At 32.7% G+C, this 23,636-nt stretch overlaps 3 protein-coding genes across 3 annotated transcripts; 1 reads left to right on the top strand and 2 right to left on the bottom strand.

Annotated features, from left to right (window-relative positions):
* The first annotated feature begins 4,488 nt into the window (after positions 1 to 4,488).
* LOC110932186 (protein FAR1-RELATED SEQUENCE 5-like) lies at positions 4,489 to 7,896 on the top strand. Its single transcript, XM_035988202.1, has 7 exons — positions 4,489 to 4,510; positions 5,165 to 5,229; positions 5,301 to 5,862; positions 5,904 to 5,970; positions 6,065 to 6,323; positions 6,538 to 7,101; positions 7,273 to 7,896. Exons 1-7 carry the CDS (start codon positions 4,489 to 4,491, stop codon positions 7,894 to 7,896), a joined length of 2,163 nt encoding a protein of 720 aa, XP_035844095.1.
* A 3,393-nt stretch (positions 7,897 to 11,289) lies between these two features.
* Positions 11,290 to 15,242, bottom strand: LOC110932185. The gene is made up of 4 exons (XM_022175540.1): positions 15,047 to 15,242; positions 13,993 to 14,151; positions 13,161 to 13,753; positions 11,290 to 12,576 (listed from the first exon to the last, which is right to left on the bottom strand). The coding sequence occupies exons 1-4, from the start codon at positions 15,240 to 15,242 to the stop codon at positions 11,290 to 11,292; spliced, it is 2,235 nt and encodes a 744-aa protein (XP_022031232.1).
* Positions 15,243 to 17,509: 2,267 nt separating this feature from the next.
* LOC110929911 (dual specificity protein kinase shkA) lies at positions 17,510 to 22,700 on the bottom strand. Its single transcript, XM_022173094.2, has 6 exons — positions 22,565 to 22,700; positions 21,222 to 22,314; positions 20,178 to 21,134; positions 19,948 to 20,067; positions 19,696 to 19,793; positions 17,510 to 18,267 (listed from the first exon to the last, which is right to left on the bottom strand). Exons 2-6 carry the CDS (start codon positions 22,131 to 22,133, stop codon positions 17,910 to 17,912), a joined length of 2,445 nt encoding a protein of 814 aa, XP_022028786.1. The 5' UTR covers positions 22,134 to 22,314; positions 22,565 to 22,700; the 3' UTR covers positions 17,510 to 17,909.
* Between the last annotated feature and the right edge of the window lie 936 nt (positions 22,701 to 23,636).

Raw genomic sequence — 23,636 nt, 5'->3', positions numbered from 1 at the left:
GTGGTGGTGGTTTTCGGAGCTGTTGGTTGCAATGGTGGAGATTGAGGGTGGCACGGTGTGAACGGTGGTGATTCTATGATCGAGGTGAACGGTGGTGACCGGAGCTGTGGTGGAGGTGGTAGCTGTGGTTGGCGGTGGCAGTGGTTGTGGTGGGGACCGATGGTGCAGGTGGTTGGTGGTGGAGAGTGTAGAAAGAGAAGAGAGTATTATAAGAGTTTATGTGTATGTATATGTATTATTAGTGTTTGTGTATGTATGTATAAATATTTATGCAGATACATATTACGTGTGTATATGTATGTTTTAAGAAATTTTTATTCTTTATTTTTCTAATTAGATAAATTACTTAAATGGTCCTTAATATTAACAAATTTATATAATCAGTTCTTATTAGTTAAAAATAAGAATGCCCTTAGTTTTAACGAAACTTTTTAACGGACATTATTTTTTTTAGACTGAAGTGGCACGTTTCAAAAACGTTAGAGGACGAAAATATCGTAAAATATTTTTTTGATTAAAGTGACATTTTCCACAATTAAGAAGGAAAAATGAGAGTTAACTTTTAAATTTATATATGTATACTGGTGGGTACGTATGGTGATTACTGCCTGGCTGGATACACTCATGCACGTGCTGATGTTGATTGTATACTTCATCTTAGCCACTAGTACATTAATGGTGATTTTGCCGACATGTTGGGGGTATAAATGGAATAAGATTTACTTGTAGGAATTTAGTACTCATTTAGACAATGCTTGATATGAACTTTTTTATACCGGAGGGTATGGGGGCCGTTCCCATGCCCATCCCTTCTCACCGCCCCGTCTTCCCCACCCTTCTGCTCCGGTGCCGTCCCCAGGTTCGGCTTCTCCGTCCTCTACAAGCCGGTGGCGACGAGCCTCTCTCCCACACACATACCTATACATACATACATACATACATATATATATAAAGGGGTTCATCCGCCACCCCCTAGGTCCATCCTCTTTAGGTTTCGCTTACGTGATGGTGATGTGACGACCCATCTCCTTAAAGATGAGGCTCTCCATGCCCAATGGTCTAATTATTCACACAATCTCTTACCCAACAAATGAAGGGTGGTCCAAATATGCAAAGGGATTTCTTCTAACAGCAAAATCAGGATTCATATATTCAAAAACCACCAAGTGTAGTAAGGTGATAGCATTGTTGTAAAATAAGGTTTCTAAGGCTGTAAACTCTTTGAGTAAACGCTACAAGGTAGCATGTCGAGACGACTTTCTTCAACTCCGCCTAATTACTCGGAATCGATCAAACACGACCAACCTTGGTTACAGTGGCGGAGCTTGAGAAGAAGTTTCGAGGGGGCGGAAAATCATGGGACCCAATTTATATATCGTATAAATATTTAGACAGAATAATTAGGGGGTGATCCTATATAATTTTAAAATGTTCGGACGAGAAATCAGAAATTTACACTTCTAACCGAAACATTGGAGGGGGCAGGTGCACCCCCGGTTCCCACTAAGCTCCTCCCTGCTTGGTTAGAATCGGATCTAGTAGGTTAACTCATGCCGATTTGATTTAAAAAAAAAAATAAAAAATAATTTCTACGTCTATCATATTAAATGATAAAATATCATTTTCGCGTATTTTGTAATAAATATTAGTAAATTTATTTTATTTGACATATATTTAATTTCCGAAAAACTAATTTCTTTATAATTTAACATGTCCGAGTACTCTCCGCATAAGCCGAGTACTCTCAACTCTTCGGTCGACCAACTAGGAAGTGCCTAACGACTTTTATAACAATGGGTGCTAGAGGCCAGTTACAAGTACAGACCACCGACGTTACATACGCCAAAACTCACACGCCACCAACACAAACTATTACACTAGTTTTCACATTCTAACATTTGCAAATTAGCCCTATTCTTGACCGATATGAAAAACCTTATTTAACTTTCATGGAGATGATTTAACGTTTAAAAAAAATATTTATTTAAATATACGTAAAGTGTATTATACAAGTTCTATAGTATTTTACTTGAAAGTGCTTTTGTAACACTCAACCCCTAACTAAATTGTATTACTAAACTGTATTTTAGTAAAGTTACATGCAATTTACAAGTCAACAAAATATCTAGCTATTCTATGATGTATAAGTTATGTATATTTTAAGTTATAATTTTTTTTTTCTTTTACGAAAATAAAGTATGTCGTTTATTTGAATTCATTATTAAAAGAAGAAAGGTTATGATAGGGATGTTGTGGGCCAAATAAATTATTAGTGGTGGGAGCTGGGAAATGGGCAGTTGAGTAGTTTTCGAACCATTGATTTCTACTTTCTACAGCGAACGGCAGGAGGGGACACCAAAAAGCCAATATTCATGTCTCATTTGCTTACTTTCGAAGACTTTAAAACAATATAAAATATTTAGATCTATATATTTACTTTGATAGATCACTAGATCAGTATTTGTACATCCCACTTTTTTGTTTTCTTTTTCTTTATTATTTCTATTAAAGAGCATTTTAGTTATTTTATAGAAGTGTATGATTGTAGGGATACCCCTGGTAAAATGCAAACACCATATAACAATAGCTAGATTTTAAATTATAAGGTACAACATATCTAATCAAAATATGATGTTAGGTTGGTATTTTAATCCGTTTGATTCAAAGAGGCAATCCATCATTATGATTAAAATAAGAAAAAAATATTATAAAAGGTAAACTTGTTTACAATCCATCTAGTTCATTTACAACCATTAACCCGTATAACTAATTTAGAACCCATCACACGCCGATGATCTATCTATCTCATTTAAATGAACTGATTATAACTTATTTACAACATTTGCAACTCGTTTAACATTTGTACATAGATTTGGACCAAATTCACCCTCCAATTTAATTAATTTGATGATCGAGGGTTTAGGGTGTTCTTCCCTTCAGTGGCAGATCCAAGATTTTTTTCAAGGGGTTCACTTTTTCAAATGTCCCAATATAAATACGGGTCGGTTCGACAATTCAGGTCGTGTAAGGTTTATCACATAATAATAATACGATACAATAATTAAAAAAAAACATTTTAATGATAAATTAAAGAGTAAATTACGTTTATGACCCTTGTGGTTATATCACTTTTACTATATTAGACCAAAATAAGAATTTTTAACATATCTGCCCCCATGGTCTCTATAACTAACCATTTTGACCCCTAAGTCTAGAGATCATGGGGGCCAAAATTGTTAGTTATAGAGACCATAGGGGCCAAAATGGTTAGACTTAGAACCAAAATGGTTAGTTATAGAGACCATGGAGGCAGATACATTAAAAATTCTTATTTTAGACTAATATAGTAAAAGTGATATAACCACAGAAGCTAAAAACGTAATTTACTCTAAATTAAAAACACATAATATAAATAGAATGGTCTCTACAAATGAACAAACATATAAAAAGAATGTCTTTTTTTTCGTATATCTAAAAGGATTCTAAAGGAAGCCCCATCATACTTCTCGAAACACAAGGCTACTTATAAATAGTTCAAGTATCACATCCTTCATTACACATTTAGTTAGTTTTCACATTCATATATATTTGTTATTAATAGATAGGCATGTGTCATTAACTACTTGGATCAACCTCATGGAACCTAAAATGCATCCCAAGAAATTAAAAGGTGAAATAATGTAATCAAAATAAAATAATTGTAAGGTTAAGCAAAGGAGACGAGAACAATCATTTTAGCCAAATTAATTGATACTTGCACAATAAATAAAAACAGAAAACAAAAAATAAATAAAAACAAATTATAAACTGATGTTCTTGTCTCAAGTGCAGTCCACAGTTCCACACCCCTTTGGTATTTCCACTTATTTTCACTGATATTTACATCAATGAATATATTGAATCTTAAATCAAGAAATTGGAAGTTAAAAATGAAAAAACACGACTTACAAGACTCGAACTCGGGACGTCTACAGAATTTTGCGCGCGTTTTATCATTTGAACACTAAATTGATTTGATTATAGGGTTCCACTACAAAATATTAAAGGGTTCCTTAAGTATTTTCTATATAACTTAGCACTATAAATTTCGAACCGAACGGGTTCCTAGGAACCCCCTTCTTAGCCATAGATCCACTCCTGCTTCCCTTCTCTCTGGTCGCACACACACACAAGAGTGTGCTGTGTTTTTATTTTATTTTGTTTTAATATGGGTAAAGATCAAATAGGAAGTTTATTTTGGCTAGGAAGTATAGGAAGTAATCTTAGCCGTTCATCATATTTTTTTAAATTTTTGTACGCGGTGGCATTTTCGTCTTTTTACATTATCATATCTTCGTTCTAATTCAATTACAGATTCTGTTACTTCTTTTCTTAGTTCATCACTCTCATAACATAATTGAAGGTTCTGTAACCCTAAATCACCGTCGATTGCAAATTCATCTCTTTTCAAACATTAATCTTGTATCGTTCGTCAATTCGATAACTTCAATGTCTTCTTCAAACTCTGCTGGTATGTTTAGCTTCAATTCGGAGTAAAATTTTGTTATTTTTTCTGAATTTCTTTGTTTTACGTTTTATAATTCGTGGTTCTGTAAGTAATATTTGATTTTTCATAAGTTTAATAGTTATTGTTGTATAATTAAACATAATTTGTTTGTTTTTTTTCTTCATCATTTATTGCGTTTTAGTGAAGAGTTGCGTTTTATGATATTAATTAAATTGTATGAATATAAAACTTTTATTTTTATGTTATATAAAGCTTTAACTGTCTATAACTGTTATTGTTGTACAATGTTTTGTTTATTCATCATTTTATGCGTTTTACTGAATGTATTGCGTTTTATGATTTTTTAGATAATAGTTCATATACAAACCTTAAAGGTTTGTATTTCATATATTATTTTTAACTTATTTTTATGATTTAATATTAAACACATTATTATATAGGATGCATTGCGTTTTATGATTATTTTGTTAAGTGTTTCAGATCATATGATGCGTTTTACTGAAGCTGTTGCTTTTTATGCTTTTTATCCATATTAGTCTATATATAAACTTTAAATGTTTGAATTTTAAATTTTTATTAATATATTTTTTGGTTTATCAATAAAAACATTATTATGTAAGATGAATTGCGTTTTAAAGTTTTTTTTAATTGTTTCAGATAACATTTCCAAGTGGGAGGAACGTGTATGCATAAACAGTGGAAGAAAGTTTTTCAAACCTAAAGTCAGTGGATCCATTACACCTGCTGTTGGAATGTTTTTAAGTCATTTGATGAGGCTTTTGCGTTTTATCAGAGATATGCACTTGCTGCAGGTTTTTCTGCAAGAAAAAATACCTCTTGGACAAATGTAAATGGTTTAGTGAAAATAAGATATATTGTCTGTTCAAAAGAAGGATTTCATGTTAGCAAAGAAATAGATTCTGGTTCAGTTGAGAATAGTAAAAAGATTGTTAGACGTAATAGAGGTTCAAAAAGAGTTGGATGCAATGCTCATGTGAAATTAATATTAGAGAACAATAATATGTATAAAATCTACTACTTTGAAGAAGAACATAATCATATCTTTGTGGAAGATGAAGATATTCATTTCTTGCCGGCTGCACGAAGTATCGATTATGTGAAAGAAAGTTTTATATCTGGATTGTCAGCAATCAATATTGGACCTGTTAAAGCATTCAATATTATGAAAACAATGTATGGTGGTTTTGGTGAAGTTGGTGCTAGTAAAGTTGATTGTAAGAATTATAGAAGGGATTTGAATCTTTATATCGGAGAGTATGATGCAGAAATGGTAGTTAGGCGTCTTATTAGGAAGAAAGAATGCTGTCCGGGTTTCACATGTGATTATGTTATTGGTGAAGATAGAAGATTGAAAGGGCTTTTCTGGGCTGATGAGCAATCAAAAAAAATTATACAGTTTTTGGTGACATATTTGGTTTTGATGCTACTTATAAATCAAACAAGTAAGTTTTTTTTTCATTTATTGCGTTATATATTCTATTGCGTTATACATTCTGTTCTAATTTCTAATGCTTTTTTAATTTGTTTTTTATGCAGGTATGATTTGGTTTTTGTTCCATTTACTGGTATTGATAATCATTATAGGAATGTCACATTTGGTGGTGCATTACTTGGTTCGGAGACTGCAGATTCTTATAGATGGCTTTTAAGGTGTTTTGTTAATGCTTTTGGAAGTGAGCCTAAAGTTGTTGTTACTGATCAAGATGCTGCAATGAAGAGAGCTATTAAGGATGTACTTTCAAGAAGTAGGCATAGGTTATGTATGTGGCACATATGGGAGAAATTGAAGACAAAGGTATTAACTGCGTTTTATGATATAACAAACTGAAATTTTAATTGTTTTATTATTGCGTTTTATGTATTATACAATAAGATCACCAAATATTTTTATCAATAGAATTACAAAACAATTGCGTTTTACCATCAATTCATTATGTTTATCATTTTCAATATATTGTTTTTAAATTATTGCGTTTTATGTTTTATAATATTATTACTTTTTTATTCAGGTTGGTCCTGTTTTGTCTGCAAACACTGATTTTAATACAAGAATGACTCATGTTGTTTGGAATGATACTATTAGTCCAGAAGATTTTGAAACTGAGTGGCATTCAATAATGTCTACTTTTGGATTGGAAAATCATGAGTGGTTAAAAGATATGTACGATCTTCGATTTGACTGGATTCCTGCTTATTACCATGGAGAGGATTTGGCTGGTCTTATGCGTACTACTTCGAGATGTGAAAGCGAGAATTACTTCTTTGGTCAGATTTGCAATCCAAGATGTATACTTGTTGAATTTTTCACTCATTTTGAGACTGCAATGGATATTCAAAGGCATGAGCATAGGAGGAATGATCATGATACAAGGTATATTGAGTCTAAGCCCTGGAGTGACTTTGTATTGGAGAAACAAGCATCAGAAATATACACCAAAACAATTTTTAAGGATATTCAGATTGAAATTGATGCTGCCATTACAAAGTGTATGTCAAAGTCTCTTGATATTGTGGGTGATGTTCAATATTTTGAAATAAAGGATTTCAGACAGCCATGCACATCTTTTTTGAAGGTATTTTTTAAATTTATATATTTTTAAATATCTATTGCGTTTTATTATTCCATCATTCATTGCGTTTTATCATTATATGAAAATATAGTTTTATCTGTATTATAATTAAGATTCATTGCGTTTTATATTTAATTTCACTAATTTTATATAGCTTTTTAATCTTATTTACAGGTGCAATACAGCAAACAAGAAGATGGATTAACAATAAGTTGTTCTTGCAAACGGTTTGAACAATTTGGTATATTATGCCGGCATATATTTTACGTTTTACGGTATGATGATATAAATGAGTTTCCTAGAAGATATGTTCATAGAAGATGGATGAGAGATGTTGTTTCTGTTGGATCAAATCATTCAAATATTCGGTTTGATGAAATTGGTAGGAATAGTGAAATTGATAAAGTTTATAGAGAAATCGTTGTTGCAAATGAGTATGTGGTTAATAGGTTGGTTGGCGATATAGATGAGTTGTGTCGTTACAGGGATCATATTAAAAGTTATATTGATAAAGCGGATGAGGTTATGGTTGCTGCGCCGCCTCCTAGTCGCAAAGAAAGATTTGCTGAAATTGGAGGGAACATAGAAAAATCAGATTCTATTATTCGTGTGCCGATCAAAACAAGGACCAAAGGATGCGGTGTACAAAAAAGGATCAAGTCAAATCGTGAGATTGCAATTCAGAAATCATCAAAGATCCAGAAATCGTGCCGTGTATGTGGTGAAAAAGGACATAACAGTCGCACATGTAAAGATAAGGTTTCTTCTAATGCTATAGGTTCTAGCAATGCAATGTAATTATGTATAGAAATTCTGACAAAATCAGATATCAATAAGTAAAAAAAAATTTGTCATTGCGTTTTATGATGTATATGTTTCATCTCATTTTATTACTGAGTTTTATAATATCCATCATATTTATCAGTATGTTTTGGTTAATTGCGTTTTATCATACCAACAATATATTGTAATTGCGTTTTATACATGAACAATATAATTTAAATTGTATTTTTTGATTAATGCGTTTTATTGTAACATAGATCATAGAACAAATTAAACACGAAATGATGACAACACTAAGATTCCAAAAGGGATTTCAAAATCACATGACAGCTTTTTTTGGAAAGTTGCGTTTTATGATAACAGTATATTGTTATTTCGTTTTATAGATAGAATAATATACTTTAATATGTTTTTTTTTTATTATTGCGTTTTATTGTAACACATATTAAACATAAAATTAAACAAGAAATTCAAGTAGATATAATAAACATTGCGTTATATAGATAATGATAGTTCTAAACAAAGATGATTTTTTCAAGCAACAAAAATAACAAAAATAACTAGCATGATCAGCTTCATGGATCAAAGTTTGTTTCTTCATCGGATGAAAACCCTAAGCTTCCATCAGGGATTTCTTCATCACTTTCAGATTCAACCCAAAGTTCAACCTGTGAGAGTACTGCGTTTTGAAGCTTCTCTGCAAATTTGCTAGCAGAGTTGTTGATGATTGGTATTTCGGATAACTGCTTCAAAAAACTTATATCCTCACTGGTAGATATGTCCTTTGGGTCATACATCTCCACCTCACCATCGTCCCAAGTCACTGAAACTTTGAAAGTTTCTTCAATGAACTCCCAAGATGTAACCTGGGCATCTTCAATTTCTGTTTGATTCGGATTACCATATCTTTTGTGTAGAATTCTGAACAGTGCGGCTGTTTGATCTGTGTAACAAGAAGGTGGTATACCTATTTCGTTCATCCTTTTCAAAACATTTTCATTGCAGTTTTGAAGGACAGAAGCAACGGAATGGTATTTTATTTTTTTTCCATCAAGGAATTGAAGAAAGAAATTGCCTCTTTTAACCCACCAAACTGATAGTTGTTGATTATCCATTTTAGGGTTTGTGTGTGTTGGGTATTTTGGTGTTTTTTGGTGTATGATGAGAGAAATGTGAAAATAGTTTAGGGTTTCTGTTCTTATATAATCTACTGGTAGAGGAATTTGAATCAATTTGTCTTAATAATAATAATGATTATTTTTTATTTTTTTCTTTTAATTGATATTTCCATCATATATACAGTATTTATATCAGGAATCTAAAAGGCTTTTTAAGGCTTTTGGTCTAATCATTTCTTGTCATTAAGATATCAGTTTATTTTATTTGTTTTTTGTATTTTATAAATTTAAAATAAAAAATCAATGCGTTATAAATATATTGCGTTATATGTTTGGAAAAGAATAATTAGAAAAAATATTGCGTTTTATAGTTTTTAGCATTTTAATACATTGTAATAATTTAAAAAGACAATAGCATATATTAAAATGTTGCGTTTTATAAATTTTATATAATTGTATAAATTGTTTACAAAATAATGATTTAATTTTTTTAAATGATACATATTGCGTTTTAAGATAACAAAAAAATAACTGATATTTTAAAATAAAAAACATTGCGTTTTATAGTAAGTAGCATTTTTAACTCAAAGTAACTAGCATGATCAAGAAAATAATGATTTATATAAAAACCAAGATAAATGAAAAAACATTGCGTTTTATAATAAGTATCATTTCAAAATCAAAGTAAACCAGCAAGAGCAAGCCTGTCTTTAATCCTATCTAAACTAGTTTCATAAGATTGTTTTTTAAGTTTCGCACTGAGGTCTCGAAACGTCTTTGAGTCTTCAATAACATAATCTCTTTGTTCGTTGATTTCGTGCAATAATATCTTTGCGATGAACTTTCTTCTTAAATCTTCAAGTTGTGCGGTCTGCTTGTTGACTGGTTTTTTGTTTTTAACCTTCTTGATATTTGCAGGTACTTCATATTCCACGTTAAACCCACAATCCCATTTTTCGACCGGTTCTCCTTTATAACATTCCATATGACGCATTGTGAATATACCACAATCAATGCCATTATGTTGTGTCCTCCATTTCATCTGCATTCTAACAGGGATTATTCCCTTTATATCATCTGCTTTTTCATGTCCAACAGATTTAAGGTAAGCTGCCAAAGCATCCCTCTATAGAAAAAAAAAAAAAACAAAAAACAAAACAAAAAGATTAGGTGGTTTATATTTGTGTTTTAAAAGGATAATTAAGAATACTTACTGTATTTTCAGGGACATTTCCATATTTAGATTCATTTGTTTCTTCTTTCGCACTGTTGTCAATGATGAATATTTGTTTCTCTTCAAGATTGAAAGATATAACAAAGAAATGCTGTATATGGAGAATCGGGACAAGGATAATTTTAAAATCCTTTATGCTTTTTAGCTTTGCACCTTGAAGAATTTTTTCTATGTTCATTGTGAATGCTTTTATCATCTTTTCTTTATTTTCAGATTCTTCCTTGTCACAATTTGGTAAAGCCTGTATAAAATAGAACAAATTAACATATTATTGCGTTTTATGAAGGTAAATAAACATAGAGCTGCGTTTTATGAAGTTAATAAAACATACAGCTGCGTTTTATAAAACATCATTCAAACAAAGAAATCATTGCGTTTTATTAAAGAAATAAAAATTCTATTGCGTTTTATAAAACATAATTCAATCAAACTTCAAAATTCTTCATTATACGAATAAGAAAAATTGCGTTTTAAATATCATACCAGCATTCGAATAGTACAGAAAAATCGTGGAGATTTGTTGTCTTTTGATCTTCTTTTTTCTTCTTCATTCAAAATATAAGACCAACAATTGATTACTTCTCCGGTGATTTCCAATCCTGGCCTCATTGTTTCAGCAGCATATCTATATAGAAATGCATGTTCTTTAATTTCAAAGAGAGTATCCCTGCAAAAAAAATATAATAATAATAATTAAATTATAATATTTTGATTTTTGTTTTTTTGTTTTAGTGTATATAAATGAATTTTTACATCATTTCTCCTTTTGCATGGAACGCATATCCCGATATGTTGTTTTCGTGTGCTGTTCTTGATTCCTTCATTGCTACTTGTCTTAGATAATATGGTGAACAAAATACTTCAGGAACATTTTTCTCTCGATCTGGTCGTACCATCTTTGTGATTATTTCTTCTGTTTTGCTTATATCAGTTGTTGGTTGTTCTTGATGAACTGATTTTGCAGGTGTTTTATACTGATCTTCTTGTGGGTGTAGGAATGATGTGTTTTGAAGTAGATCACTGATTTCCTTTTCAGTATCCTGTTCTTCAATTCTATCAAACATTGTTTGTATTCCAGTAATTTGAACATCTTGTTCGATTGTTTTTTTTTTCAGATTCCGCTTGAATTTCGGTTTGTTCACCGTGTCCAGTAGCATCAACTTCAACTTCATTTTCATCAACATTTGAAGGCAACTGAGAAATTTTCAAATCAAAGGATGGTACCTCATCATCATTAAATTTCTTTAGATTTGATTTTTTTTCTTCTTCATCTGTCTTTTTGATAATCTCCAACATTAATGATGGAGTTTCTTCGCTAAATGATGATTGTACCATTGAAGGTTTTTCAATGTGTGTTTGCAGAACAGATGCAGGTTCATTCTCACTGATTGTTTCTGGATTGGATGATTGAACTAGAGGTGAGCTATCCTCATTGTGTTTTGTATCATCATCATTGCGTTTTACAATCAATGGTGTTGAAATGATTTGATTTTCAGTGTCTTCATTTTGGCTCAAATTTAGAAATCTTGATGGTGTTTCAATCATAGTTGAATCAATATTAACTTTCTGGTGCTTTTTTGCTTGATGGTGGAATTTTTCAATCAATGACACCCATTCGTTAACTTTGTTATGAAGAGCTTCACTCGTTGGATTTTCCTCCACAATCTCATCTATGCGTGATTGAATGCTTTCGAAAATTTCTTCAATTCCTTTAAAATGTTGATCCAAAGCAGTCACAAGATATTCTTCATGTGATTTTTTATCTTTAATGTTCTTCATATTTTCATCGCCACTTTTTGTTGAATGAATGTCAGAAAGACCTTCACTTTGATTTTGTGATGGTATGAAATTACGCAGTCGGCTTTGACTGTCTACCCACATTTTATCTTTATTTCCTACTGATGGTTTAATGAAGAATTGCCCCCATGATCCTCCACTTTCTGTATTTGTTTTCTCAGTTTCATTTGTTATAATTTGGCTGTTTTGAACATTCTCTTGATTCTCTTGATCAATCCAGTCTGTTGCAGCTTTAAGTAAGGAGATTGGTTGTTCTTCAGCATCGTCTTCATGTTTTTCTTCAGATTCATCTTCAAAAATTTCTTCGTTTTCATTCTCGGATTCACTTGGATAAACATAAAATTCATTCTTTTCATCTTTCTTTTTTTGTTTAGTCTTTCTGACTTTTTTAACTTTATCATTTACAAGACATCTGCCGTCATTTTGTGCAGCAATTTCCAATTCATCTTCAAATTCTTGTAATGTTGTAGAATCAATTTTATCAAGTGAGAACTCTTCAGTGTTTTCAGTATCATCAAATCCTTGTTTTTTGTATGCATATAGTATCTGTATGATTCATTGCGTTTTAGATAAATAATAAATTCATAATTTGTTGCGTTTTAAAATATAAATCATTGTAAACAAATTAAAAAACTATTGTTTTGTAACTTTAAATATATTGCGTTTTACAAAAACATTGCGTTTTACTCAAGCAAAGAAGAGTTTTAAAGAAACAAATAACTTAAATAAACAAAAATGAAAGATAATTGCGTTTTAAAATATACATTGCGTTTTATAAAGTGAGAACTCTTTAGTGTTTTCAGTATCATCAAATCCTTGTTTTTTGTATGCATATAGTATCTGTATGATTCATTGCGTTTTAAAATATAAATCATTGTAAACAAATTAAAAAACTATTGTTTTGTAACTTTAAATATATTGCGTTTTACAAAAACATTGCGTTTTACTCAAGCAAAGAAGAGTTTTAAAGAAACAAATAACTTAAATAAACAAAAATGAAAGATAATTGCGTTTTAAAATATACATTGCGTTTTATAAAGTCTAGTTTTAAACAAACAAATAATATAAACAAGCAGCCTAAACAAACATTCAGCAAATATGTAGCAATAATGAAAGATCAGATTTCATACCGCTAACAATGCAATAGGTCCATTGAAGAGCTTCTCATTTCCAGGCCATTGTCTTCTTGTACGCTTTAAAACGGTCAGCATATATTCACACCAATTAAAATCCTGGGTTTTTTTGTCACTTTTCATTGATGGCAGGAATCTTTGATTAACATTACTACTCTGCATTGCCTCCGCCATGATCGTAAAAAAAATAACCAAGAAATTCAGTTTGAACAATCTTCCAAGCTCATTTCTTGATTTTAAATAAGTAATCAAGTTGTGCGCATACATTCTTTGCAAAATATCTTTGGGGAATTGACCGCGCCAGAATTTAATTATAAGATCAGTGTCTTTTGGTCTCAGTTTTTCCACAATCTCTGTTTTTCCATTTGGTATTTGAAATACCTTTTGGATGAATTCAGCTGTGATCTTAATCTTTTCATCTCCAATATTTATCTCATCATTTTCAGCATCAAAGTTTTTTACCAGCCAATAACCGAATTTCCGTGGAACTGAATGCAGCTTGAATTTTAGTATGCTCTCAAACCCTATTTCTCTAACAACATTCCTTTGCTCTTTTGACAAACCTTCAATATAATCTTTTAGATTATTGACTGCACATCTAATGTTAATTTTTTTCCGTCATAATCATAATATGGTTGTTGTTCTGGTTGTTCTTTTGTTTTATCTTTCCTCTGTGATCTCTTTGGTTTTGATTCTGCCTTTTCCTTCTTTTGATTTTTTGTCAGGTTAACTCTTGGTTGTGGATCAACAAAATCATCATCTGATACAATGAATTGTGTTAAAAACATATATTTTTTTCATGAAATATGTTAAATGCGTTTTATGTTACCTGAATTTACTTGTTGTTGATTGGAAGTATGCAGAACAATTGCTCGACTAGATTTTTCATCCATTGAATCAGAAACTGTTTCTTCTGATGATTCTATCACCACTTTCTTTCTTCGCCTTTTTTGTTTTTCCTGTTGTTGTTTTTCCTCTTGTTTTTTAACTTTAAATAGAATAATGAAACAATGTCAATTAACAAATTTATGATAAAACGCATTAGCTAACACCATAAAGTTAAAAGCAGTGATTCACAGGTTTAAGATAAAACGCAATACTTTACATCATATTATTTAACAAACCAAATTAACATTACATAATCTCATTTGTTTTTTATGATTTATTAATGTAAAACGCATTAGTCAACAATGTCAATTAACAAATTTATGATAAAACTCTCTAGCTAACACCATAAAGATAAAAAGCAGTGATTCACACAGGTTTAAGATAAAACGCAATACTTTACATCATATTATTTAACACACCAAATTAACATTAAATAATCTCATTTTGTTTTTTATGATTTATTAATGTAAAACGCATTAGTCAACAATGTCAATTAAGAAATTAATGATAAAACGCATTAGCTAACACTATAAAGATAAAAAGCAGTAATTCACAGGTTTAAGATAAAACGCAATACTTTACATCATATTATTTAACACACCAAATTAACATTACATAATCTCATTTTGTTTTTTTATTTATATTAATATAAAACGCAATAGGTAACAACACATGTATCTCAGCAAATTCAAAGATAAAACGCAATGTAGTAAAATTCGATTACAATTATCATAATAATAATCTCATTGTTTCTGCAAATTTATTTAGGTAAAACGCATTAATTCACAATATATAAATCCCGTAAGAAGCATTAGTATCTTAGATCATAGTTTTAACATAAAACGCAATATAGTCTGTGGTAACAAAAATGTAAAGATAGGGGATAATATTACTCATTAACTATTTTTCGGAACGGATATGATATATTAGGTCTATTGTACTTCATATAACGTAACATGAATTCAGTTAAAGAGCAAAAAATAGATAAAATATACCATTGTCTGAAATATCTTTGCGTTTTCTAGTTCTTTGTTGTTTGATTGTTGATTTTCGGCTAATATTTTCTTGTTCATCAATGTTCTCTTCAGCTGTTGATGTTTTTAGCTTCTTTGATGATTTAGGGTTTTCAGAGACTGATTTGTTTTGAGTAACTCGAATGTAAACCTTCAAATTATCTCTCGACGACGCCATGAACTTCAATGGAGTATGATTTTCTCAAATTTCTGTATGTGTTTGATCGTTCAATGGAAGTGTAAAACGTAATGCACTTTGTTTCGAAGCGTTTCTGTGTATAATCAACGGCGGTTATTTTGAAATTTGACGATAATACCCCTGAAACTCCGGAGAGCGTGTTTAAATGACAGTTTTTAATTTGATTTTGATCTTGACCGTATATTGTGCAATTGGACGGTTATGATTACTTCCTATCCTTCCTAGCGAAATAAACTTCCTATTATATCTCCACCCGTTTTAATATTAGCCACTTTTCCTTACTTACAACTTTAGTCCTTCAAGTTGTTTCATCCAAGTATAAATGATTACCATCCATTTTTATAAGTCTACTAAATATTAACTAGGTTATTTACCCCTAGTTATTTTACTTTACTTAGTAATTAAAAACGTATTTTTATCCATATATTTTGATATTTTTGGGATGTTACATTTGTATTAATATATAATATTTTAATATATAATTATAATTTGATTAAGTTACAAAAATAACCTATGTAATAAAATAGATATAACTATAAAAATAGTCTCTCTACTTAATAAAGGGCATTTTGATCATTGTAGCAAAACTTAATACAAAAATAAAGTGGCAGCAGTAGCAGTGGCCTTAATAACTCAACATATTACAAAACCGAAATCATATAATCTAAACTTGTTACAAAAAAGCTTAATACGCAAACGTGTTACTTTTGGTAAACCAAAAGAACTATCTGTGTAATTAACTCTTTTAAAGATATATTCTTTAGTCCAAACTTTTTCTTATTTTTCTAGACCGATTGTATAATTTATAAATTTAACTATTAATTAAAATTAATTAATGTAGAAATTATAAATGTACAAATTTGTGTGTTATTTTTATAATTTAGGAGGTTTAAACAATATTTGAATTTATAAAATTGTTTTATGTATAGGTTGATTAAATACAGGGCGGCTCGATAATTTTTAGACCCAAAGCGAATAATAAAATTAAGGTCCTTTTCGTAAAAGATGCTCTAGATCCTATTATTCATATATGATCTTTGTGCGTATGCATAACTATAGATCATAAATCTCAATGTTAACAATCTCAAAGTCAAGACGACCTACATATATATTAGAATTTGAGACCCTAGGGAAGCGGTCCCAAACACTTTTGCTTTATTTCACTCTCTCTTAAGCCGGCCCTGATTAAATATCAATATCATGGTTGATAATAATATCTTCATTTGAAAATTTAGATATTATTAAATTAAGAAATAGTCATTTTGAGTTCGATTTAAACCGAGTATATTTTATGAAATAAAAAGAGTTATATGTCAAGTATCCACTTAGTCAATGTGGATATGATTTTAAACAGTTAGGGGCTTTATGGATCTGATTTACATTTGGGCCAAGCGGCCAATATTAAATGTGAGCTGGACTGTATTGGTTTAGTGTTTAGTTAATTTTTTTATTAGGTTTTTTCTTTTTAAGCTTAATCTCTCTTTGCTTAGCTTGCAGGAGTATTAGAGAAAATAATGTAACAGGTTAGTACAGGGACAATAACTGAAATATTGTGGTCTATATTAACCACACCTCATATTAGGGATGAGCTCGGTACCGTCCGGTACCGAACTGGTACCGGTACCGAAAGAACCGATACTGAAAATCCTCAAAAGTGGGTACCGGTACCGGTACCGAATATACCTGGTTCGGTACGGTTCGGTACCGGTACCGGTATTTGAGGGTAAAAACCGGTAAATACTGGTACCGAACAGGTACCGAAAATGTTAAAAGTCGGTACCGAATCGGTACCGAAAAGGTACCCGGTTCGGTAAATTCGGTACCGGTACCGGGTCCATTTTGCTCATCCCTACCTCATATAGCCTTGATTACATCACTACAATCCAATACAATGTACAAGGTTTAGTTTAGGGTGATCGGGGCGTAGGTTGCAAGTTATTAGGCTTTGTTGGTTGTTTTATGCTTCTTTTGTAATCTGTGTACTATCTCTGCACATCCAGCTCCCGGCTATTGCGTGTTGGATTTTTTTTTTCTATATATATTTGTTTTTTGTGGCTGTTCAAGAAAAAAAATTAAAACATGAACTTTAGGGAAAGAAATTGAATCAGGTAACATCATATGAGTTTGTCTCAACCGTCCTAACAGATCTTCCCTGTCGTGATATCTTTTTAACGAATTTTGTAATAACGAGACAAATGGGAGGTCAAGAATCTTAACCAAATGGCTTGAATATTAAAAACCACTAGTAACTACAACTCACTCAGAATTTTTAATGGACACCTAGTGTGCTTAAATCCAAGTTCCAACAGCATCCAACATAACCTTAAAGCAACAAATATAACATTTTACAAGAAGTGCATTTATGCATTCCATCAAACATTTGGTGTAACCTTAATCCAACCTCACTTCGTATTATATAGGAAGCAAATGAAAAGTATTCACAACAGAGAGAAGGTAAAACCTGGTTGTTGAAATTGTTGAAGCATCGTGTGCCTGAGTTCTACGATTTCCTCGGAAACATAACGAATACCAGCAACAAATCCCCAAACCAGGTAACGTAAGATTTTGGGGTCCTAAAACGAGGGTTTTTTTTTGCCCAAACTTTAGGGCTGCCCCTGATTTGTATAGGAGTAAACATGCAGCTTGTCAAGTTACATACTGAACAGGACGAAATTCAATGCCTTCAAGAAAATACTTAATTCTTGAGGAAGTGATATTGAAGAGCGGCAAGAAGTGAATCCCAAGAACATGTTCACTCTTGTGGCTTGTAAATTGGTATAGTTCTGTCATTAGCCATCCATCATCTCTCACATGTGTCATGCATGAATTTGAGTAGTATCTCTCCCCTTCCAGTCTGAATTTAAAGGGTATGTGTGTCCCATGATCCGGACCACTATGTTTGAAGACAAGGCTTACGGTGTACATTGCCTTTGGTGACAAGAATTGAGTTGTCACTTTTACTGTAAAACCGTTGTACATTCCACCCTTTACGACGTTTGGAAACCTGCACATATCAAAATCATATAATATCTTAACTCTCATATTTCATTTATTTAAAGATCTTCAGATGATAAGATCAATAGCAAATCTAAAAGATTTGACATCTATTAGTGGGAACATGTTAATTTATGCAATCTGTAGTTTTCAAAAAGTCATTTGTGTTTCAAACAAAATCAGTTTATACGAGTGTGCTCTCCTAGACGAACAGTGGCGGAGCTTGACCAAAAGTTCCGTGGGGGGCGAAACTCATCGGACCCAATTTTTTTGAGTTAATTACTGTTTTCGTCCCTGTGGTTTGTCAAAAATCACTATTTCAGTCCATTAGTTTAAAAATTGCGATTTCAGTCCCTATTGTTTCAGTTTCGTAACCATTTCAGTCCCTGTGGTTTCACTTTTGTAACCATTTCAATCCATTATTCTGTTAGGTACAGGGACTGAAATGGTTACAGGTGGACTGAAATGGTTACGAAAGTGAAACCACAGGGACTGAAATCACAATTTTTAAACTAATGGACTGAAATAGTGATTTTTGACAAACCACAGGGACGAAAACAGTAATTAACTCCAATTTTTTTTCTATCGCTATGTTTCAAGTTATATGTTCGAGTCAGCGATTCACTTCGAGTCGGATCGAAAAATAATAACTCCAAATATCCAATTGATAGACCCGTTCAAGTTTAAAAACAAGTATAAAAATTTATTTATAGATCCGTTCTTCAAGTTTTTTATAACTCAATACGACAATATGTATAATATTTTTTTATAAGAAAATTGGAAGGGGCCGGGAATTTTTAGGCAAAATAATTGGTGGGGGCCGGCCTCTATACTTATGAAAATTTTTTGACGAATAATCGAAAAAATTAACGCTAGTAACCGAAACATCGGCAGGGGTTGGGCACCCCCTGACTCCTTATAAGCTACGCCCCTGTAGACGAAGCAAGCGGAGGGCACTAGGCGAGAACCACAATGGGGGTATGTTTGGAATTGGGCTGGTATGGAAATCTGGACGGTGCCACATAGGCATCGTCGTGGATGCTCTTATATAAAAGTATATGTGGAGAAGGGTAGGGATCCTGTACATTAATCCAGAAGTGTGAGAAGTGTATTATAACACTATATATAACACTATATAACACCATATAAACACCATATAACAATATGTAACACCATATAACACTATGTAACACTATATGACACTATATAACACTATACATTTTTCATAGACATGCTATCAGACAAACTATAGTGTTATATTTGTTATATAGTGTTACATAATGTTATATGGTGTTATATGGTGTTACATATTGTTATACGGTGTTTATATGGTGTTATATAGTGTTATATATAGTGTTATAATACACTTCTCACACTTTTCACACTTCTGTATTGATGTACAGGATCCTCAATCATGTGGAGAAAGTCACTAATTAACCTTGATTTTTGTGTGTCGTCATGTGCAAGGGAGTCCGCAGAAATGCATTTTGTTGCAGATATTACTTCACACACTTTTCCCTTAAGTATTGCAAGCCACTGTCGAGTAAACATATTTAAATAATTAATAAAATAAAATGAGCATACTTAAAAAAATTTCAGTTTTTTTTTCATCCAATCGTTTTTAACTTTGTAATAAATAAATTTAAATGCACAAGCAAAATCATTTTATTGTTAAAAATTAAGCTATTACCGTATTGCCATCATCAACAAGAATTCCATTCGGAAATCGAATAGGATTTTGATCCTGGGATGTGTTTAATATTGGAGATTTCAGGAGCTTTTGAATCCTCATCGTCTCTTCAAATTCCTCCTGTACAAATAATTGGTGTTAGCTCTTTATATCAGTTTAGTAATTTTCAGAAAAGGACAGCTACACTAACTTGTTGTATGGGATACTTCTAAAACAGAGAGAAAATTTACTTGTTGTTCAAGTGCAATCTCAAGTATTTTCACGACATTTGCCATAGTTGGTCGTTCTTCACGATGTTTCTCGATACACTGATAAGCAATGGATGCAAATGTACTCAACAAACACGAGTCCATTTGTTCCTTTAGATCAGAAAAGATAATCTCATCTAATCTATTCTCCTCATAGCATCTTCTCCATTTATTCACAAGAATTTGGGATAGATGACCATTACTATATTGGAAGCATAATTTACCACACATTAATTCAAACAGCACCACTCCAAAAGAGTACACATCAGACTCTTTTGTCAGGACACCCGTCTCCATATATAACGGATCACAGTATCCAGGTGTACCAACTGCATTCGAAAAAATATATGTTGCCGCTTGGTTACCTGGACCAATTTTTGATAGACCAAAATTAGAAACTTTAGCCGTCCAATCTTCATTCAAAAGTATGTGCGAACTTTTAATGTCTCGGTGTAAAACACTCTGAGCTGTGTCCCCAGGATCATGAAGGAAGTTGATTGCATGAGCAACCCCAACACATATCTTCAAGCGTTGGGTCCACGTGAGACTAGGTTCACTAAGATATCTATTGAGGCTCCCACGAGAGGCGTAGTTATATACAAGGATCATCTCATCATCTTCATTACAAATGTTCAAGAGAGAGACCAAGTTTTCATGTTTGTATAGAGAAAGCAACGAGATCTCTTTCAAAAACTCAGCATTCCCTTGCCCGAGTCTACGATCTAGTCGCTTAAAACAGGCCATGCGTGTTCCTCCTGGTTGATAGAATTCTCCTTTGTACACATGTCCAGACCCACCACGTCCAATTAGGCTGTCGACAGAGAAGTTGTTGGTGGCCAGTTTTATATCTTCCAATGGAACTTTGAGGTGATCAAATTCTTCCGTAAATCCGTACGATGTTGGCGTCTTGGTCACTCTGACTTCGTGTTTCATAGGGTTCTGCAAAGAAAAATATTTTTGTATAAACTCCAATATGTTGAAATATTAGATGAGAATCTGTAATATTTCTTAGAAAATAAAACTTACTTGTTGATGATGCAGTGCGTCCTCGAGTTCTCTGACGACCTGGACCATAGTTGGTCGTTCTTTATGATCTCTATTTAGACATCGTCTTGCAATGGCTGCGAACATGGATAAAGAATCCTTATTTGTTTGTTGCTTTAGATCAGGAAAAATAATATCATCTAGTCTATCTTCATCGGAAAGAATTTTCCACGTATGCACTAAAATGCATATGAGCCTATCCTTTTCTATCTCACAGCATAATCTTCCGCACATTACTTCGAACAACACCACTCCAAAAGAGTAGACGTCACACTCTTTTGAAAGAATACCTGTTGCATGATACTCTGGATCACAATATCCAAGTGTACCTGCAACATTAGACACTAGATATGAACGCGTTTGGTTAGCAGGAGTGACTTTTGATAGGCCAAAATCTGAAACTTTAGCAGTCCATTTTTCATCCAGAAGGATGTTTGAACTTTTTATATCACGGTGAAGAATTCTTCGTTGGGTCTTCTTTGGATCATGAAGATAGGCAATTCCTCTTGCAGCCCCAATACATATGTGAAGCCGTTGGATCCATGTGAGGCTAGCTTTATCAAGATAGTTATCGAGGCTCTGACGAGATACATACTCGTATACAAGGATTCTCTCTTCACCTTCCTTGCAAAAATGTAGAAGGGAGGCCAAATTTTCATGACTCAATTCAGAAAGCGTCGTGATCTCCTTCCAAAATTCAACATCCCCTTGTCCAAATTTACGGTTTAAGCGTTTAAAGGCGAACATTCTCCGACCGTCGGGGAGAAGTAGTTCTCCTTTGTAGACAGTTCCAAACCCACCATTTCCAATAGGCTTGTCACTAAAATTGTTGGTAGCTGCCTTTATATCTTTTAGTTGAATTTCAAGGTGTCTAAAATCATCCGCGTAAGACATATTTTATCGATTAAAGAAACAAATTTGACAGGTGAAACTAGAAGCAATTGTAGATAGATAGCTTGACCCCAGTAGCGGCTAATGTGTTTAGATAAATCACAAGGCCGCAACTACCGCCATCTTGCAGAAGGGAATTGCACGGCGCTATTGATAAGTATCAACACGTTTCCTTTCACCCATCCTACATCCACAAACGTGATTATATAATGTTAGTTTTGAACAATCAGCAGTACCTCCTAAGCACTACCAAAAGGCAAAGAGCAACATAAAGCTTATGTATGTGTATGCTTAACAGTTCAAATTAAGAGCAGCATCATAAAGTGTATGTATAACAACGACATGTGGAAACATACAAAAAACATGTACAGATCTATGAGAAACGATTAAATACAAGTATAAGATAAAGGCATAGCAACAACGGAATATGTTACCTGTATAAGATAAAGACAGGGAACAACGAGATCGCAGGGCGATGAGTAGACCGGAGATGGTGATCCTGTATCAGATTATGTAAATCACCTAGAGAAAAAGGGTTAATGGGGAGCTGTGTTTCATAGATTTTCAGTTTTTTGGGCATGAGGTAGTAGGTAAGAAACTAAGAATAAATGAAGACCCAAGTTTTCAGTCAATGAGGTAGTAGGTAAGAAGAAAGTGTAAATTCTCGTTTTAGTACGAAAATTTGACTAAAATTGTCACTTTAGTCTAAATTGTTAGAGTAAATTGCCATTTTAGTCTCTGAGTTTTGTCCAAATTTCTATTTTAATCTAAATAGTTTTTTTTTTTTTTTTTTTTTTTGCCTCTGGTCCCTGACTTTTCCCTTTTGTTGTCATTTTGATCACATACACTAACTCCATCCAAAAACTCCATCTTTAACCAGGGGTATTTTGGGGATTTTCATTTTAAATGTTTTCAATTGCCATTTTGATCCAATTCCAAAAAATCAAAAAAATTTCAAAAAATCAAAAAAATTCCAAAAAATTCTAAAAAGTCATAAAAATTCTAAAAAAAAATACAAAAAATCCGTTTCGGCGCGAACCGTTTCGAACTCGAACCGTTTCGACGCGTACCGTTTCGACCCGAACCGTTTCGACGCAAACCGTTTCGACCCGTACCGTTTTGACCCGAACCGTTTCGAGCTGAACCGTTTCAACGCGAACCGTTTCGACCCGTACCGTTTCGAGCTGAACCGTTTCGAGCTGAACCGTTTCGGCGCAAACCGTTTCGAGCTGAACCGTTTCGAGCTGAACGTTTCGAACTGAACCGTTTCGAGCCGAACCGTTTCGGGCGGAACCGTTTCGAACCAAACCGTTTCGAACCGAACCGTTTCGACGCGAACCGTTTCGAACCGAACCGTTTCGAGCTGAACCGTTTCGACCCGTACCGTTTCGACCCGTACCGTTTCGAGCTGAACCGTTTCGACCCGTACTATTTCGAGGCACGGTTCGCGTCGAAACGATTCAGCTCGAAACGGTTCGGTCGAAACGGTACGGGTCGAAACAGTTC

This window comes from Helianthus annuus, chromosome 3 (genome assembly GCF_002127325.2).
Source record: "Helianthus annuus cultivar XRQ/B chromosome 3, HanXRQr2.0-SUNRISE, whole genome shotgun sequence".
NCBI lineage: Eukaryota > Viridiplantae > Streptophyta > Magnoliopsida > Asterales > Asteraceae > Helianthus > Helianthus annuus.
The sequence above is the reverse complement of the archived record's forward strand: the minus strand, read 5'-3'. Positions and strand labels throughout refer to the sequence as shown.

Excerpts from the sequence above, each read along its gene's own strand:
- LOC110932186 (XM_035988202.1), top strand. The coding sequence starts at position 4,489 with ATGTCTTCTTCAAACTCTGCTG. Across the intron at positions 5,971-6,064 it reads GCTACTTATAAATCAAACAA|GTATGATTTGGTTTTTGTTC; the intron begins GTAAGTTTTTTT and ends TTTTTTATGCAG. Across the intron at positions 6,324-6,537 it reads GGGAGAAATTGAAGACAAAG|GTTGGTCCTGTTTTGTCTGC; the intron begins GTATTAACTGCG and ends TTTTTTATTCAG.
- LOC110932185 (XM_022175540.1), bottom strand. The coding sequence starts at position 15,242 with ATGGCGTCGTCGAGAGATAATTTGAAGGTTTACATTCGAGTTACTCAA. Across the intron at positions 14,152-15,046 it reads CAAAGATATTTCAGACAATG|TTAAAAAACAAGAGGAAAAA; the intron begins GTATATTTTATC and ends TTCTATTTAAAG. Across the intron at positions 12,577-13,160 it reads GACCTATTGCATTGTTAGCG|ATACTATATGCATACAAAAA; the intron begins GTATGAAATCTG and ends TGAATCATACAG.
- LOC110929911 (XM_022173094.2), bottom strand. The coding sequence starts at position 22,133 with ATGTCTTACGCGGATGATTTTAGACACCTTGAAATTCAACTAAAAGAT. Across the intron at positions 21,135-21,221 it reads ACGCACTGCATCATCAACAA|AACCCTATGAAACACGAAGT; the intron begins GTAAGTTTTATT and ends TTTTCTTTGCAG. Across the intron at positions 19,794-19,947 it reads TTGTTGATGATGGCAATACG|TGGCTTGCAATACTTAAGGG; the intron begins GTAATAGCTTAA and ends TTTACTCGACAG.